Source organism: Oncorhynchus gorbuscha, unplaced genomic scaffold, assembly GCF_021184085.1.
Source record: "Oncorhynchus gorbuscha isolate QuinsamMale2020 ecotype Even-year unplaced genomic scaffold, OgorEven_v1.0 Un_scaffold_1091, whole genome shotgun sequence".
Classification (NCBI taxonomy): Eukaryota; Metazoa; Chordata; class Actinopteri; order Salmoniformes; family Salmonidae; genus Oncorhynchus; species Oncorhynchus gorbuscha.
The window spans coordinates 133690-151252 of NW_025745977.1; the positions used below are offsets into that span (position 1 = coordinate 133690).

General features: G+C 46.1%; 1 protein-coding gene across 1 annotated transcript in view; it reads left to right on the plus strand.

The window, feature by feature from the left end:
* The first annotated feature begins 3612 nt into the window (after positions 1-3612).
* LOC124021215 (E3 ubiquitin-protein ligase MARCHF8-like) overlaps positions 3613-17563 on the plus strand; it is a 36969-nt gene continuing 23018 nt past the window's right edge. The window contains exons 1-4 of the mRNA XM_046336563.1: positions 3613-3687; positions 11101-11217; positions 13318-13368; positions 13489-13563. Coding sequence (XP_046192519.1) covers positions 3613-3687; positions 11101-11217; positions 13318-13368; positions 13489-13563 — 318 coding nt within the window. The remainder of the gene's footprint in view (positions 3688-11100; positions 11218-13317; positions 13369-13488; positions 13564-17563) is intronic.

Below are 17563 nucleotides of genomic sequence, written 5' to 3' on the forward strand. Positions count from 1 at the left end.
ACAGACAGACACTACATTATCAATCAGGAAACAGACAGACAGACAGACAGACAGACAGACAGACAGACAGACAGACAGACAGACAGACAGACAGACAGACAGACACACAGACAGACAGACAGACACTACATTATCCATCAGGAAACAAACAGACAGACAGACACTACATTATCCATCAGGAAACAGACAGACAGACACTACATTATCCATCAGGAAACAGACAGACAGACACTACATTATCCATCAGGAAACAGACAGACAGACAGACACTACATTATCCATCAGGAAACAGACAGACAGACAGACACTACATTATCCATCAGGAAACAGACAGACACTACATATCCATCAGGAAACAGACAGACAGACAGACAGACACTACATTATCCACCAGGAAACAGACAGACACTACATTATCCATCAGGAAACAGACAGACAGACAGACAGACAGACACTACATTATCCATCAGGAAACAGACAGACAGACACTACATTATCCATCAGGAAACAAACAGACAGACAGACAGACAGACAGACAGACAGACAGACAGACAGACAGACAGACAGACAGACAGACAGACAGACAGACAGACAGACAGACAGACAGACAGACACTACATTATCCATCAGGAAACAGACAGACAGACAGACAGACAGACAGACAGACAGACAGACAGACAGACAGACAGACAGACAGACAGACAGACAGACAGACAGACAGACAGACAGACAGACTACATTATCCATCAGGAAACAGACAGACAGACAGACAGACAGACAGACAGACAGACAGACAGACAGACAGACAGACAGACAGACAGACAGACAGACAGACAGACAGACAGACATTATCCAGAAACAGACAGACACTACATTATCCATCAGACAGAAACAGACAGACAGACAGACAGACAGACATCCAGACAGACAGAAGACAGACAGACAGACAGACACTACATTATCCATCAGGAAACAAACAGACAGACACTACATTATCCATCAGGAAACAGACAGACAGACACTACATTATCCATCAGGAAACAGACAGACACTACATTATCCATCAGGAAACAGACAGACAGACACTACATTATCCATCAGGAAACAGTGTTTAGGGTTCTTTCTGAGAGGCCAGTTTGGGACAGTGTTTAGGGTTCTTTCTGAGAGGCCAGTTTGGGACAGTGTTTAGGGTTCTTCCTGATAGGCCAGTTTGGGACAGTGTTTAGGGTTCTTCCTGAGAGGCCAGTTTGGGACAGTGTTTAGGGTTCTTTCTGAGAGGCCAGTTTGGGACAGTGTTTAGGGTTCTTTCTGAGAGGCCAGTTTGGGACAGTGTTTAGGGTTCTTTCTGAGAGGCCAGTTTGGGACAGTGTTTAGGGTTCTTTCTGAGAGGCCAGTTTGGGACAGTGTTTAGGGTTCTTCCTGAGAGGCCAGTTTGGGACAGTGTTTAGGGTTCTTTCTGAGGCCAGTTTGGGACAGTGTTTAGGGTTCTTTCTGAGAGGCCAGTTTGGGACAGTGTTTAGGGTTCTTCCTGAGAGGCCAGTTTGGGACAGTGTTTAGGGTTCTTCCTGAGAGGCCAGTTTGGGACAGTGTTTAGGGTTCTTCCTGAGAGGCCAGTTTGGGACAGTGTTTAGGGTTCTTCCTGAGAGGCCAGTTTGGGACAGTGTTTAGGGTTCTTTCTGAGAGGCCAGTTTGGGACAGTGTTTAGGGTTCTTCCTGAGAGGCCAGTTTGGGACAGTGTTTAGGGTTCTTTCTGAGAGGCCAGTTTGACGATGACTCGTTGCTTCCTCTCTGGTCTCCTTTGGAACCTCTTCTCTTCACACACAGCTTCCTCTGCCACACACACACACACCACACACACACACACCACACCACACACATTAACAGAAATCTTTATATTTTTATTTAACCATTATTTAACCAGGTGTGTGGTGTGTGGTGTGTGTGTGTGTGGTGTGTGGTGTGTGGTGTGTGTGTGTGTGGTGTGTGGTGTGTGTGGTGTGTGGTGTGTGGTGTGTGTGTGTGTGGTGTGTGTGTGTGTGTGTGGTGTGTGGTGTGTGGTGTGTGGTGTGTGGTGTGTGTGGTGTGTGGTGTGTGTGTGTGTGTGTGTCTGGCTGAGTACAGACTGAGGCCAGGCTGAAGAGAGAGAATATGATGAAGGTGATCATGATGAAGGTCAACTCCAGACCAGAGAACGGCAGCTCCATCTATACAAATCCACATATTAATTTGACAGGAACTATAATGGCAGATAGTGTTGGAGCTAGGAGCACAAGCATTTCACTACTCTGTTGTGTTAACCATCAGTATCCCCAGTTACTACTGTGCAATAACATCTGATAAATATGTGACCGATGTGATTTGGTAATACCATTATTAACCACACCATGTGACAATATCCCCAGTTGTTGCTGGGAAGTGGTAGCCTGCCGGGTAGGAGCATTGGGATGCTACCTGTGGTTGCCTGATTGAGACTGAGAGCCAGGCTGAAGAGTACAAATATGATGAAGGCCCCTCAGATGAAGGTCAACTCCAGACCAACAACAACTGCTCTATACAAATGCACATATTAATTTGACGGAACTATAATGGCAGATAGTGTTGGAGCTCAGAGGAAAAACATTTCACTTAAGTGCTTACATGGAAAAACTTATTAACCATCAGGCATATCCCCCTTACTACCCTAAATGCCATCTGATAAATCTCTGAGGATTTGCTTTGTAGTGCTGTTATGAACCACACCATGTGGTACAATATCCCCAGTTGTTGCTGAGGATGGCTGGTAGTGCTGTTGATGACCACTGGTGATCTATACCCTGGTTGCTCTGATTGTGTATCCCAGAGCCAACAAGGTACAAATACCCTGTATCTGCCCTCAGGATGGCTGTTGTACTGTTGATGACAACTGCTCTCGGGTGCCAATGACGTTGTATCTCTCTGAGGGTGTAGTACTGTTGATTCAGAGGAAAACATTTCAGTTAAGTGCATTCAGTTGAACACTGTTGGTGACCACCCCCTCCTTGGTACCAATGCCTTGTGCATCTCTGAGGATGGCTGTTGTACTGTTGATGACCACTAGGTGGTACCAATACCCTGTATCTCTCTGAGGGTGTAGTACTGTTGATGACCACTAGGTGGTACCAATACCCTGTATCTCTCTGAGGATGGCTGTAGTGCTGTTGATGACCACTAGGTGGTATCAATACCCTGTATCTCTCTGAGGGTGTAGTACTGTTGGTGACCACTAGGTGGTACCAATACCCTGTATCTCTCTGAGGATGGCTGTTGTACTGTTGATGACCACTAGGTGGTACCAATACCCTGTATCTCTCTGAGGGTGTAGTACTGTTGATGACCACTAGGTGGTACCACTACTCTGTATCTCTCTGAGGGTGTAGTACTGTTGGTGACCACTAGGTGGTACCAATACCCTGTATCTCTCTGAGGATGGCTGTTGTACTGTTGATGACCACTAGGTGGTACCAATACCCTGTATCTCTCTGAGGGTGTAGTACTGTTGATGACCACTAGGTGGTACCACTACTCTGTATCTCTCTGAGGGTGTAGTCCTGTTGATGACCACTAGGTGGTACCAATACCATATTTTATCCCTTCATGGAGACATTGGCTGTGTCCGAATACCTGTACGTGGGTCCTAAGGAGCCTTTTGGACCCAGACTTGGCACTCCAGTACTACTTCCCGAGTGGCAGCAGAGAGAACAGTCTATGACTGGGGTGGCTGGAGTATAGAGGTCCTGGATGGCAGGAAGCTTGGCCCCAGTAATGTACTGGACCGTACGCACTACCCTCTGTAGCGCCTTGCGGTTGGATGCTGAGCGTTTGCCATACTGTACCAGGCAATGATGCAACCAGTCAGGATGCTCTCGATGGTACAGTTGTATAACCTTTTGAGGATCTGAGAACCCATGCCAAATCTTTTCAGTCTCCTGAGGGGGAAAAGGTGTTGTCGTGCCCTCTTCACAACTATCTTGGTGTGTTTGGACCATAATAGTTTGTTGGTGATGTGGACACCAAGGAGTCGTGGGTGAACAGGGTTTATAGGAGGGGACTAAGCATGCTCCCCTCTGGGGCCCCCGTGTTGAGGATAATAATAATAATAATAATATATGCCATTTAGCAGACGCTTTTATCCAAAGCGACTTACAGTCATCAGCATGACAGATGTGTTGTTGCCTACACTTACCACCTGGAGGTGGCCCATCAGAAAGTCCAGGATCCATTGCAGAGGGAGGTATTGGGTCTCAGGGTCCTTAGCTTGGAGATGAGCTTTGAGGGCACTATGGTATTAAACGCTGAGCTGCAGTCAATCAGAGCCAATGTAGTAAGATTCAATCTTGGTCCTGGATTTACGCCTTGCTTGTTTGATGGTTCGACAAGAGGGCATAGTGGGATTTTTTATAAACGTCCAAACTTGTGTCCCGCTCCTTGAAAGCGGCAGCCTTTAGCTCAGTGCGGATGTTTCCTGTTGTCCATGGTTGTCCATGCACTTATGGATGAAGCCAGTTTGCTAGCAAAACAGTCCTGTAGCTTAGCATCTGTGTCATCTGACCATTTCTGTATTGAGCGAGTCACTGGTACTTCCTGCTTTAGTTTTTGCTTGTAAGCAGGAATCAGGAGGATATAATTATGGTCAGATTTGCCAAATGGAGGGTGAGGGAGAGCTTTATATGCATCACTGTGTGTGGAGTAAAGGTGGTCTAGAGATATGTTTTCTCTGGTTGCACATGTGACATTTGGTAGAAATGAGGTAAAACGGATTTAAGTTTTCCTGTATTAAAGTCCCCGGCCACTAGGAGCGCCGCTTCTGGGTGAGCATGTTCTTCTTTGCTTACGGCCTTAAACAGCTGGCTGAATGCGGTCTTAGTGCCAGCATCGGTTTGTGGTGGTAAATAGACGGCTACGAAAATATAGATGAAAACTCTCTTGGTAGATAGTGTGGTCCACAACTTATCATGAGGTACTCTACCTCAGGCCAGCAAAACCTTGAGACTTCCTTAATAGATTGCGCACCAGCTGTTGTTGACAAATAGACACAGACCACCACCTCTCGTCTTAGGTAGCTGCACTGTCTGTCCCTCTCCATCTCCCTGACCGACTTCCTCTGATCAAGACATCAACTGTCCCTCTCCATCTCCCTGACCGACTTCCTCTGATCAAGATATGAACTGTCCCTCTCCATCTCCCTGACCGACTTCCTCTGATCAAGACATCAACTGTCCCTCTCCATCTCCCTGACCGACTTCCTCTGATCAAGACATCAACTGTCCCTCTCTCTGACCGTTTTCCTCTGATCAAGACATCAACAGTCCCTCCCATCTCCTGTATCAAGAATGGTCCATAACCAAAGGACATCCAGCCAATCTCCCTGACACAACTTTGGGAAGCTTTGGAGTCAACATGTCCCAGCCATCTCTGTGGAACACTTTCTGATCAAAACTAAATATTAGGAAGTTGTTCCTCAACAGTTTTGTCCATCCAGTGTATGGTCCATATAACCCCTCTATCTACTGTAATGTGGTTGAGATACAATCATCATGTAACCTACCCAGTGTATATCCACTATAACCCCTCTATCTACTGTACTGTGGTTGAGATACAGTCATCATGTAACCCACCCAGTGTATATCCACTATAACCCCTCTATCTACTGTACTGTGGTTGAGATACAATCATCATGTAACCCACCCAGTGTATATCCACTATAACCCCTCTATCTACTGTACTGTGGTTGAGATACAGTCATCATGTAACCCACCCAGTGTATATCAAATCAAATCAAATCAAATTTATTTATATAGCCCTTCGTACATCAGCTGATATCTCAAAGTGCTGTACAGAAACCCAGCCTATCTAACCCCAATCAGCAAACAATGCAGGTGTAAAAGCACGGTGGCTATCTAAAAACTCCCTAACCACTGAAAGGCCAAAACCTAGGAAGAAACCTACTGAAACCGGGCTATCTAACCACTGAATGGTCCTCTAACTGGCTGAATGGGGTATCTAGATTATAACAGAAAATGACCAAGATGTTCAAATGTTCATAAATGACCAGCATGGTCAAATAATAATAAGGCAGAACAGTTGAAACTGGAGCAGCAGCACAGTCAGGTGGACTGGGGACAGCAAGGAGCCATCATGTCAGGTAGTCCTGGGGCACGGTCCTAGGGCTCAGGTCCTCAGAGAGAGAAAGAAAGAGAGTTTAAAGCATATTTGGGGTGGCCAGTCCTATTCTGGCTGTGCCATCGTGGAGATTATAACAGAACGTGGCCAAGATGTTCAAATGTTCATAAATGACCAGCATGGTTGAATAATAGTAAGTTTGCAGAACAGTTGAAACTGGAGCAGGAGCATGGCCAGGTGGACTGGGGACAGCAATCTTCTCCTCATGTCAGGTAGTCCTGGGACATGGTCCTAGGGCCCAGGCCAGTTGAAACTGGAGCAGCAGCATGGCCAGGTGGACTGGGGACAGCAAGGAGTCATCATGTCAGGTAGTCCTGGGGCATGGTTCTAGGGCTCAGGTCCTCCGAGAGAGAGAGAAAGAAGGAGAGAAGGAGAGAATTAGAGAACAAGCACACTTAGATTTACACAGGACACCGAATAGGACAGGAGAAGTACTCCAGATATATCCACTATAACCCCTCTATCTACTGTACTGTGGTCAACTTTCATTAAATTCTTTGGAGTTCTGAACGGGTATCTAACCACTGAACGGGTATCTAACCACTGAACGGGTATCTAACCACTGAACGGTTATATCTAACCACTGAATGACCAGTATCTAACCACTGAACGGGTATTTAACCACTGAATGGGTATCTAACCGCTGAATGGATATCTAACTTCAATATTTTCCTTATCTTAATTTTCAAATATTTGAATAGATCAGGGCAGATGTATTGATGAACAGTTGATACAGTTATTCAATACAACACATCGTAGTTTAAACCAGAATGCTATTTGTGATACAATTATTCAATACAACACATCGTAGTTTAAACGCTATTTGTTTGTGATACAGTTATTCAATACAACACATCGTAGTTTAAACGCTATTTGTTTGTGATACAATTATTCAATACAACACATCGTAGTTTAAACCAATGCTATTTGTGATACAATTTGCTGATTTCCAGTGTGAATGGTTCTTGGTCCCCCTTAACTTAGTTAGTATTCCTAGAAACGGCCCTGCTTCTAATAAACCAGGTTGGTTTATGACTTTATCTATGACTGCTCTTATCTTCTGTTCACCTGGACATTCCTATTCCAGTGTGTTTTAGACCAGAGATAGAGGTTACATATGTTCCCATAAAATAGAAGTCCCAGGTGTAAATGAGTGAGAGAGAGAGAGAGTAGTTAGAGAGAGAGAGAAGAGAAAGAGAGTGAGTTTTAGACCAGTAGTTAGTAGAGTAGTCTGATCCAGGTGTGAGAGAGAGTGTTACAAGCGAGGGACAGTAATTATAATCTTAGTTTCTGTGGAAATGAGTCTGATCCAGGTGGGTTTTAGACCGGTAGTTAGTAGAGTAGTCTGATCCAGTAGTTAGTAGAGTAGTCTGATCCAGGTGTGTTTAGACCAGTAGTTAGTTGTCTGATCCAGGTGTGTTTTAGACCAGTAGTTAGTAGAGTAGTCTGATCCAGGTGTGTTTTAGACCAGTAGTTAGTAGAGTAGTCTGATCCAGGTGTGTTAGTAGTTTTAGACCAGTAGTTAGTAGAGTAGTCTGATCCAGGTGTGTTTTAGACCAGTAGTTAGTTGTAGAGTAGTCTGATCCAGGTGTGTTTTAGACCAGTAGTTAGTAGAGTAGTCTGATCCAGGTGTGTTTAGACCAGTAGTTAGTAGTCTGATCCAGGTGTGTTATAGACCAGTAGTTAGTAGAGTAGTCTGATCCAGGTGTGTTTTAGACCGGTAGTTAGTAGAGTAGTCTGATCCAGTAGTTAGTAGAGTAGTCTGATCCAGGTGTGTTTTAGACCGGTAGTTAGTAGAGTAGTCTGATCCAGTAGTTAGTAGAGTAGTCTGATCCAGTAGTTAGTAGAGTAGTCTGATCCAGTAGTTAGTAGAGTAGTCTGATCCAGGTGTGTTTTAGACCAGTAGTTAGTAGTCTGATCCAGGTGTGTTTTAGACCAGTAGTTAGTAGAGTAGTCTGATCCAGATGTGTTTTAGACCAGTAGTTAGTAGAGTAGTCTGATCCAGTAGTTAGTAGAGTAGTCTGATCCAGTAGTAGTTAGTAGAGTAGTCTGATCCAGTAGTTAGTAGAGTAGTCTGATCCAGTAGTTGTGTTTAGTAGAGTAGTCTGATCCAGTAGTTAGTAGAGTAGTCTGATCCAGGTGACTGTTTCCACTAAACAGACTGAACAGTAGTTAAACAGACTAGTCTGTGTTAAAACAGAGAACATACACATGTGTGTTAAACAGCTGAACAGACTGAACAGCCACTCCTCCGGCTTCCACTTAAACAGACTCCTGGAGGCTCCACAACATCCTGAAAACAGACTGAACAGACTGAACACTCCTCCACTTAAACAGACTGAACACACCCCTCCTTCACTTAAACAGACTGAACACACCCCTCCTCCACTTAAACAGACTGAACACACCCCTCCTCCACTTAAACAGACTGAACACACCCCTCCTTCACTTAAACAGACTGAACACACCCCTCCTCCACTTAAACAGACTGAACACACCCTTCCTTCACTAACACAGACTGAACACACCCCACCTTCACTAACACAGACTGAACACACCCCTCCTTCACTAACACAGACTGAACACACCCCTCCTTCACTTATACAGACTGAACATACCCCTCCTTCACTTAAACAGACTGAACACACCCCTCCTTCACTAACACAGACTGAACACACCCCTCCTTCACTAACACAGACTGAACACACCAGATGCTATTGGTCACATCCTTCAGATGTTATTGGTCACATATGGTTACAGATGTTATTGGTCACATACACATGGTTAGCAGATGTTATTGGTCCCATACACATGGTTAGCAGATGTTATTGGTCCCATACACATGGTTAGCAGATGTTATTGGTCACATACATACACATGTTTAGCAGATGTTATTGGTCACATACACATGTTATTGTTACACGTGGTTAGCAGATGCTATTGGTCACATACACGTGGTTAGCAGATGTTATTGGTCACATACACGTGGTTAGCAGATGCTATTGGTCACATACATGGTTAGCAGATTAGGTCAGATGCTATTGGTCACATACACATGGTTAGCAGATGCTATTGGTCACATACACATGGTTAGCAGATGCTATTGGTCACATACACGTGGTTAGCAGACGTTATTGGTCACATACACATGGTTAGCAGATGCTATTGGTCACATGGTTAGCAGATGTTATTGGTCACATGGTTAGCAGATGTTATTGGTCACATACACGTGGTTAGCAGATGTTATTGGTCACATTACGTAGAATGTATGCACACATGACTGTAAGTCGCTTTGGATAAAAGCGTCTGCTAAATGGCATATATTATTATTATATATTACATACACATGTTTAGCAGATGCTATTGGTCACATACACATGGTTAGCAGATGTTATTGGTCCCATACACATGGTTAGCAGATGTTATTGGTCACATACACGTGTTTAGTAGATGTTATTGGTCACATACACGTGGTTAGCAGATGCTATTGGTCACATACACATGGTTAGCAGATGTTATTGGTCACATACACATGGTTAGCAGATGCTATTGCGGGTGTTGCAAATAAACTTATTCCAGGGGTTTTCTTTATTTTTTATATTTTCTACATTGTAGAATAGTGAAGACAAACTATTAAATAACACATATGGAATCAAAAAGTGTTATATAATTCTTCTTAAATGTAGTCACCCTTTGCCTTGATGACAGCTTTGCACACTCTTGGCAATCTCTCAACCAGCTTCAGGAGTCATCAAGGCAAAGAAAGGGTGGCTACTCTGAAGAATCTCACATAAAACATATTTTGATTTGTTTTACACTTTTTTGGTTACTGCATGATTCCATATGTGTTTTTTAAAAGTTTTGAAGTCTTCACTATTATTCTGCAATGTAGAAAATAGTAAAAAATCATTTAAAAAACCTTGAATCATCTGATTGTCATTCTAGATCCTGTGGTTGTCATTCTTGATCATCGGATTGTCATTCCAGATAATCTGGTTGTCATTCTAGATCATCGGATTGTCATTCCAGATAATCTGGTTGTCATTCTAGATCATCGAATTGTCAAAATCATCGGATTGTCATTCTAGATCATCGGATTGTCATTCTAGATCATCTGGTTGTCATTCTAGATCATCGGATTGTCATTCCAGATAATCTGGTTGTCATTCTAGATCATCGGATTGTCAAAATCATCGGATTGTCATTCTAGATCATCGGATTGTCATTCTAGATCATCTGGTTGTCATTCTAGATCATCGGATTGTCAAAATCATCGGATTGTCATTCTAGATCATCGGATTGTCATTCTAGATCATCTGGTTGTCATTCTTGATCATCGGATTGTCAAAATCATCGGATTGTCATTCTAGATCATCGGATTGTCATTCTAGATCCTCTGATTGTCATTTGCTGGTTAGGGTTAGGGCCCACCTGCCAACAAATGTCTGTCTACGCTGCTGGTTTGGGTGAGATCGTTTTGGACTAGACTGAGCATCAAACTGAAAGGACTGGGCTTGTTTTAAGGGCTAGGTAACCAGTGTGTGTAAGCTGATTATCAGTAGTCAGGCTAATTTGAGCGTTAAGCCTGATGGGCCATATGCTGATTGACCCAGCACCCTGAGTCTCCTCCCCCTCAGCCAGACACTCACCTGTTCCTCCCCAGTTACCATCACAGCTGTTTCAGATTAATCTATTATCTCTCTCCCTCCCTCTCTCCGTCTCTCTGGGGGTGGAGGGGTGTTGTTGACTTCTGAGTTGGCATGACGATCTGACACCCTGCCGTCCAGAGCCTTCTGTCCGTTTCCACGGTGACCTGATCCCATTCCGCTATTCTGTTCTCCGAGTTCCGGACCTGTGGAACACAGAGTGGATTACCGCTGTATACACACGGAGTGAGTTCAGAGAGAGGAGAGATCTGGGAACGCAGTGAGGATGCCAGTGCAGCAGATCTCCGTGGTCCCCGCTCGGGAGATGGCCAATAACGGCCGGAGCGCCCCTCGCTCCAAAGACAAGACCGAGGTAAGCCCCTGACCTATAACCTCTGACCCCCTAGCCCTGACCTTAACCTGAACACAGACTCTGTGGAGCTCTCTGAATGAACTGTGGGTCCTTTCTGCTGTGTGTGTGTGTGGGGGGGGGGGGGGGGGGGGGGTTGAACTGGGTGAGGAGAGGAGGAGAAGAGAGGGAAAGATAAGGAGGGAGGGCGGGAGGAGGAGCAGGCAGTGGAGGAGAGGAGGAGTGTGTGGGGGGCAGGTTGATCTGGGTAAGAAGAGGGTGTGGGAGGGGAGGGTTATTCTATAACCTCCTATCTATACCCAGTAGTGTGTGTTGGCTCTCTGTCCTGAGGGGAGGGTTATTCTATAACCTCCTATCTATACCCAGTAGTGTGTGTTGGCTCTCTGTCCTGAGGGGAGGGTTATTCTATAACCTCCTATCTATACCCAGTAGTGTGTGTTGGCTCTCTGTCCTGAGGGGAGGGTTATTCTATAACCTCCTATCTATACCCAGTAGTGTGTGTTGGCTCTCTGTCCTGAGGGGAGGGTTATTCTATAACCTCCTATCTATACCCAGTAGTGTGTGTTGGCTCTCTGTCCTGAGGGGAGGGTTATTCTATAACCTCCTATCTATACCCAGTAGTGTGTGTTGGCTCTCTGTCCTGAGGGGAGGGTTATTCTATAACCTCCTATCTATACCCAGTAGTGTGTGTTGGCTCTCTGTCCTGAGGGGAGGGTTATTCTATATCTTCCTATCTATACCCAGTAGTGTGTGTTGGCTCTCTGTCCTGAGGGAGGGTTATTCTATAACCTCCTATCTATACCCAGTAGTGTGTGTTGGCTCTCTGTCCCCTCCTATCTATACCCAGAGGGGTTGGCTCTCTGTCCCGAGGGGGGGAGGGTTATTCTATAACCTCCTATCTATACCCAGTAGTGTGTGTTGGCTCTCTGTCCTGAGGGAGGGTTATTCCATCCATTTAGGACATAGAGGTGCTGAAAGTTGACCTGTTTTGCAAACCCCACCACATCATGACACATCCAACCTAAAAGCTTACAAACAGGGTTGCCAAACTATTTTATAATTTATTTTGAAAGAGGTCAAACTGTTTGCAACAGGGTATACTGCTCCTCTACTAATGTAAAAATTAAAGAATCTAATTACACATTTTTGTACAAATGTTATTGTGAGTAGAGGAGTGAGACTTCATAGATTGAATACAGACATTTCTCCTGACTGTAAAATCTATACCTCTGAATAGACATTTCTCCTGACTGTAAAATCTATACCTCTGAATACAGACATGTATCCTGACTGTAAAAGATGTATCTCTGAAAGTGGAACCTATATGCATGTATTTTGGAGTTGAGAGAGATTACCAGATGTTGTCAATCTATACATACTGCCGTACAGAACATACTAGATATACAGTCTGATATTACACTGTGTCTATCTTCAATCTATACATACTCTCTCTTCTCTCTCTCTCACTCTATCTCTCTCTCTCTCACACACTCTCTCTCTCTTTTCTCTCTCTCTCTTTTCTCTCTGTCGCCTCTGTCATCTCTCTCTCTTCTCTCTCTCACTCTCACACACTCTCTCTCTCTCTTTCTCTCTGTCGCCTCTGTCATCTCTCTCTCTTTTCTCTCTCTCTCTCTTCTCTCCCTCTCTCTCTCTCCCTCTCTCTCTCTTTTCTCTCTCTCTCTTTTCTCTCTCTCTCTGTCACCTCTGTCATCTCTGTCATCTCTCTCTCTCTCTCTCTCTCTCTCTCTCTCTCTCTCTCTCTCTCTCTCTCTCTCTCTCTCTTTTCTCTCTGTCTATCTCTCTCTCTTTTCTCTCTGTCATCTCTCTCTCTTCTCTCTCCCTCTTTCTCTCTGTCTATCTCTCTCTCTCTTTTCTCTCTGTCATCTCTCTCTCTTCTCTCTCCCTCTGTCATCTCTCTCTCTCTCTCTCTCTCTCTCTCTCTCTCTGTCGTCTCTCTCTCTTCTCTCTCTCTCTCTCATCTCTCTCTCTCTCTCTCTCTCTCTCTCTCTCTCTCTCTCTCTCTCTCTCTCTCTCTCTCTCTCTCTCTCTCTCTCTCTCTCTCTCTCTCTCTCTCTCTCTTTCTCTCTCTTTCTCTCTCTACAGAGTATTAAAGGTCCAGGTCGGTCAGGCAGTCGATCCAGCAACATCTTGAAGGTATTGATTGGTTGATTGTTTGATTGATCGACAGCAGTCACTGCTGATTGGTTAGAGGTAAAGACGTGTGCTGTGATTGGTTGTTGAAGTGAAGGAGTGTGCTGTGATTGGTTGTTACAGGCCAGCAGTTCTACAACAGGATTGGCTCCTGGCAGTGTTTCGAGGACAACTCCCTCCTCTCAGGACATCTGCAGGTGAGACTGTTACCCAGCGGTGCCTTCAGTTGGCTTGAACGTTTGCTAAGTTGCGGAACGGTTTGTACTGAAGGACACGCTTCCCCAAAACGTTTTAGAGCTCATAAAGAACCAGACATACACAACATATCTTCTCTGTCTTTACTAAGGAGCGTAGTTACAGTCACATGTTAAGGTTAGATTTTGGCTGTATGGATCAAATATTTCAAGAGTCTGAATACGTTTACAGTTTAGATTAAGAGTCTGAATAAGTTTACAGTTTCACACCTATAGGTGTTGTCTATGTTGGTCTGGTTGATTCCTCTAGCAGGCCCACTCAGGAACTCTGACCAGACACCTTCACACCTATAGGTGTTGTCTATGTTGGTCTGGTTGATTCCTCTAGCAGGCCCACTCAGGAACTCTGACAAGACACCTTCACACCTATAGGTGTTGTCTATGTTGGTCTGGTTGATTCCTCTAGCAGGCCCACTCAGGAACTCTGACCAGACACCTTCACACCTATGTTGTCTATGTTGGTCTGGTGATTCACACCTATAGGTGTTGTCTATGTCCCATTCTCTCATTCTCTCCATGTCAGTTCCCCACATATCTTTTGAAGGTGTTCATTTTTCCAGCATTTTGTTTCAGTTTATCAGGACTCATAAAAAAACGATGTAGTACTTTTGAATTGAAACTCCCTTGTTTGGGTCCATGTGGTGTCTTTATGTAGTGTTTTCCATATGTTTCCCCAGCTGTCCTCTGATATCTGCACCTTCTCATCCCAATTAAACAGTAGGCCAAAGGTTAATGAATTAGTCCCACAATAAGATCCCAATGATGAGCATTAGATCCAGGATGTTTCCAGTCCTTATAGAGAAGAAGGGGTCGCTTCAGTAGTCAATGTGGACTGGACAGTGTTCCGCCATGGATTGAGGCTACTTCTTAGGCCTTGGGTCCTGTCTCTCACTCCTTCTGGGCAGAACAATTTGCCACATAGTCGGGAAACTTTCCCTGTCCTCGGATCTGGAAGGTGGTGTAATCCCAAGGACTCGGCATCAGGTCCAGAATCTAAGATGTGGGTCTTACTCTCATGGGTGACGCGCAGCTTGGCAGGAAACATCAGAGAGTTTGTGATGTTTTTGGGCTGCCAGTTCTCTCCTGATCCCGTCGTAATCTTTTCTCTTCCGCTAATAGCTCTGCAGAATAGTCATTGAAGATAGATATGCGTTTGTCTTTGTAGAATAGCTCTCCCTTGGTTCTCGACAGCTGCATTACATCCTGCTTCTTTGAGAAGGTGTGTGATGATAGTGCTGGGTCTCTGTGTGTTTCACTCCAGGCCTGCTGGGGGCTGCAGGTGCGGTTCTATGGGTCTCTGTGTGTTTCACACAAAGGCCTGCTGGGGGCTGCAGGTGCGGTTCTGTGGGCTTCTGTGTGTCCTTCGCTCTGGGCTGCAGGTGCAGTTCTGTGGGCCCTCTCTATGACCAAAAGTTTAGCAGTATCGAGTTCCTCAGCATCTTGTCCACAAATGTAGACAGTTTCTTCCCCCTTTCTGCATTGATTACGACCCCCAAAATTCTTATATTATTATGACGCAAAAAGTTTATCAACAGCCTGGTCTGGTTGATTCCTCTAGCTGGCCCATCAGGTAGCTAACAGCCTGGTCTGGTTGATTCCTCTAGCTGGCTCATCAGGTAGCTGACAGCCTGGTCTGGTTGATTCCTCTAGCTGGCTCATCAGGTAGCTAACAGCCTGGTCTGGTTGATTCCTCTAGCTGGCCCATCAGGTGGCTAACAGCCTGGTCTGGTTGATTCCTCTAGCTGGCCCATCAGGTAGCTGACAGCCTGGTCCGGTTGATTCCTCTAGCTGGCCCATCAGGTAGCTGACAGCCTGGTCTGGTTGATTCCTCTAGCTGGCCCATCAGGTAGCTAACAGCCTGGTCCGGTTGATTCCTCTAGCTGGCCCATCAGGTAGCTGACAGCCTGGTCTGGTTGATTCCTCTAGCTGGCCCATCAGGTAGCTAACAGCCTGGTCTGGTTGATTCCTCTAGCTGGCCCATCAGGCAGCTAACAGCCTGGTCTGGTTGATTCCTCTAGCTGGCCCATCAGGTAGCTAACAGCCTAGTCTGGTTGATTCCTCTAGCTGGCCCATCAGGTAGCTAACAGCCTGGTCTGGTTGATTCCTCTAGCTGGCCCATCAGGTGGCTAACAGCCTGGTCTGGTTGATTCCTCTAGCTGGCCCATCAGGTGGCTGACAGCCTGGTCTGGTTGATTCCTCTAGCTGGCCCATCAGGTAGCTGACAGCCTGGTCTGGTTGATTCCTCTAGCTGGACCATCAGGTGGCTAACAGCCTGGTCTGGTTGATTCCTCTAGCTGGCCCATCAGGTGGCTAACAGCCTGGTCTGGTTGATTCCTCTAGCTGGCCCATCAGGTGGCTAACAGCCTGGTCTGGTTGATTCCTCTAGCTGGCCCATCAGGTGGCTAACAGCCTGGTCTGATTGATTCCTCTAGCTGGCCCATCAGGTGGCTAACAGCCTGGTCTGGTTGATTCCTCTAGCTGGCCCATCAGGTAGCTAACAGCCTGGTCTGGTTGATTCCTCTAGCTGGCCCATCAGGCAGCTAACAGCCTGGTCTGGTTGATTCCTCTAGCTGGCCCATCAGGTAGCTGACAGCCTGGTCTGGTTGATTCCTCTAGCTGGCCCATCAGGTGGCTAACAGCCTGGTCTGGTTGATTCCTCTAGCTGGCCCATCAGGCAGCTAACAGCCTGGTCTGGTTGATTCCTCTAGCTGGCCCATCAGGTGGCTAACAGCCTGGTCTGGTTGATTCCTCTAGCTGGCCCATCAGGTAGCTAACAGCCTGGTCTGGTTGATTCCTCTAGCTGGCCCATCAGGTGGCTAACAGCCTGGTCTGGTTGATTCCTCTAGCTGGCCCATCAGGTAGCTAACAGCCTGGTCTGGTTGATTCCTCTAGCTGGCCCATCAGGTGGCTAACAGCCTGGTCTGGTTGATTCCTCTAGCTGGCCCATCAGGTAGCTAACAGCCTGGTTTGGTTGATTCCTCTAGCTGGCCCATCAGGTGGCTAACAGCCTGGTTTGGTTGATTCCTCTAGCTGGCCCATCAGGTAGCTAACAGCCTGGTCTGGTTGATTCCTCTAGCTGGCCCATCAGGTGGCTAACAGCCTGGTCTGGTTGATTCCTCTAGCTGGCCCATCAGGCAGCTAACAACCGGTCTGGTTGATTCCTCTAGCTGGCCCATCAGGTGGCTAACAGCCTGGTCTGGTTGATTCCTCCCATCAGCTGGCCCATCAGGTAGCTAACAGCCTGGTCTGGTTGATTCCTCTAGCTGGCCCATCAGGTGGCTAACAGCCTGGTCTGGTTGATTCCTCTAGCTGGCCCATCAGGTAGCTAACAGCCTGGTCTGGTTGATTCCTCTAGCTGGCCCATCAGGTGGCTGACAGCCTGGTCTGGTCGATTCCTCTATCAGGAATAGGGATAGTGTTACCCAGGGATAGTGTTACCCAGGGATAGTGTTACCCAGGTATACTGTTACCCAGGGATACAGTTGCCCAGGGATAGTGTTACCCAGGGATACTGTTACCCAGGGATAGTGTTACCCAGGGATAGGGATGTTACCCAGGGATACTGTTACCCAGGGATACTGTTACCCAGGGATATACTGTTACCCAGGTATTACCCAGGGATAGTTACCCAGTTACCCAGGGATAGTGTTACCCAGGGATACTGTTACCCAGGGATACTGTTACCCAGGGATAGTGTTACCCAGGTATAGTGTTACCCAGGGATACTGTTACCCAGGGATACTGTTACCCAGGGATACTGTTACCCAGGGATAGTGTTACCCACCCAGGGATACTACTGTTACCCAGGGATACTGTTACCCAGGGATAGTGTTACCCAGGGATACTGTTACCCAGGGATACCCAGGGATACTGTTACCCAGGGATACTGTTACCCAGTTGCCCACTGTTACCCAGGGATAGTGTTACCCAGGGATACTGTTACC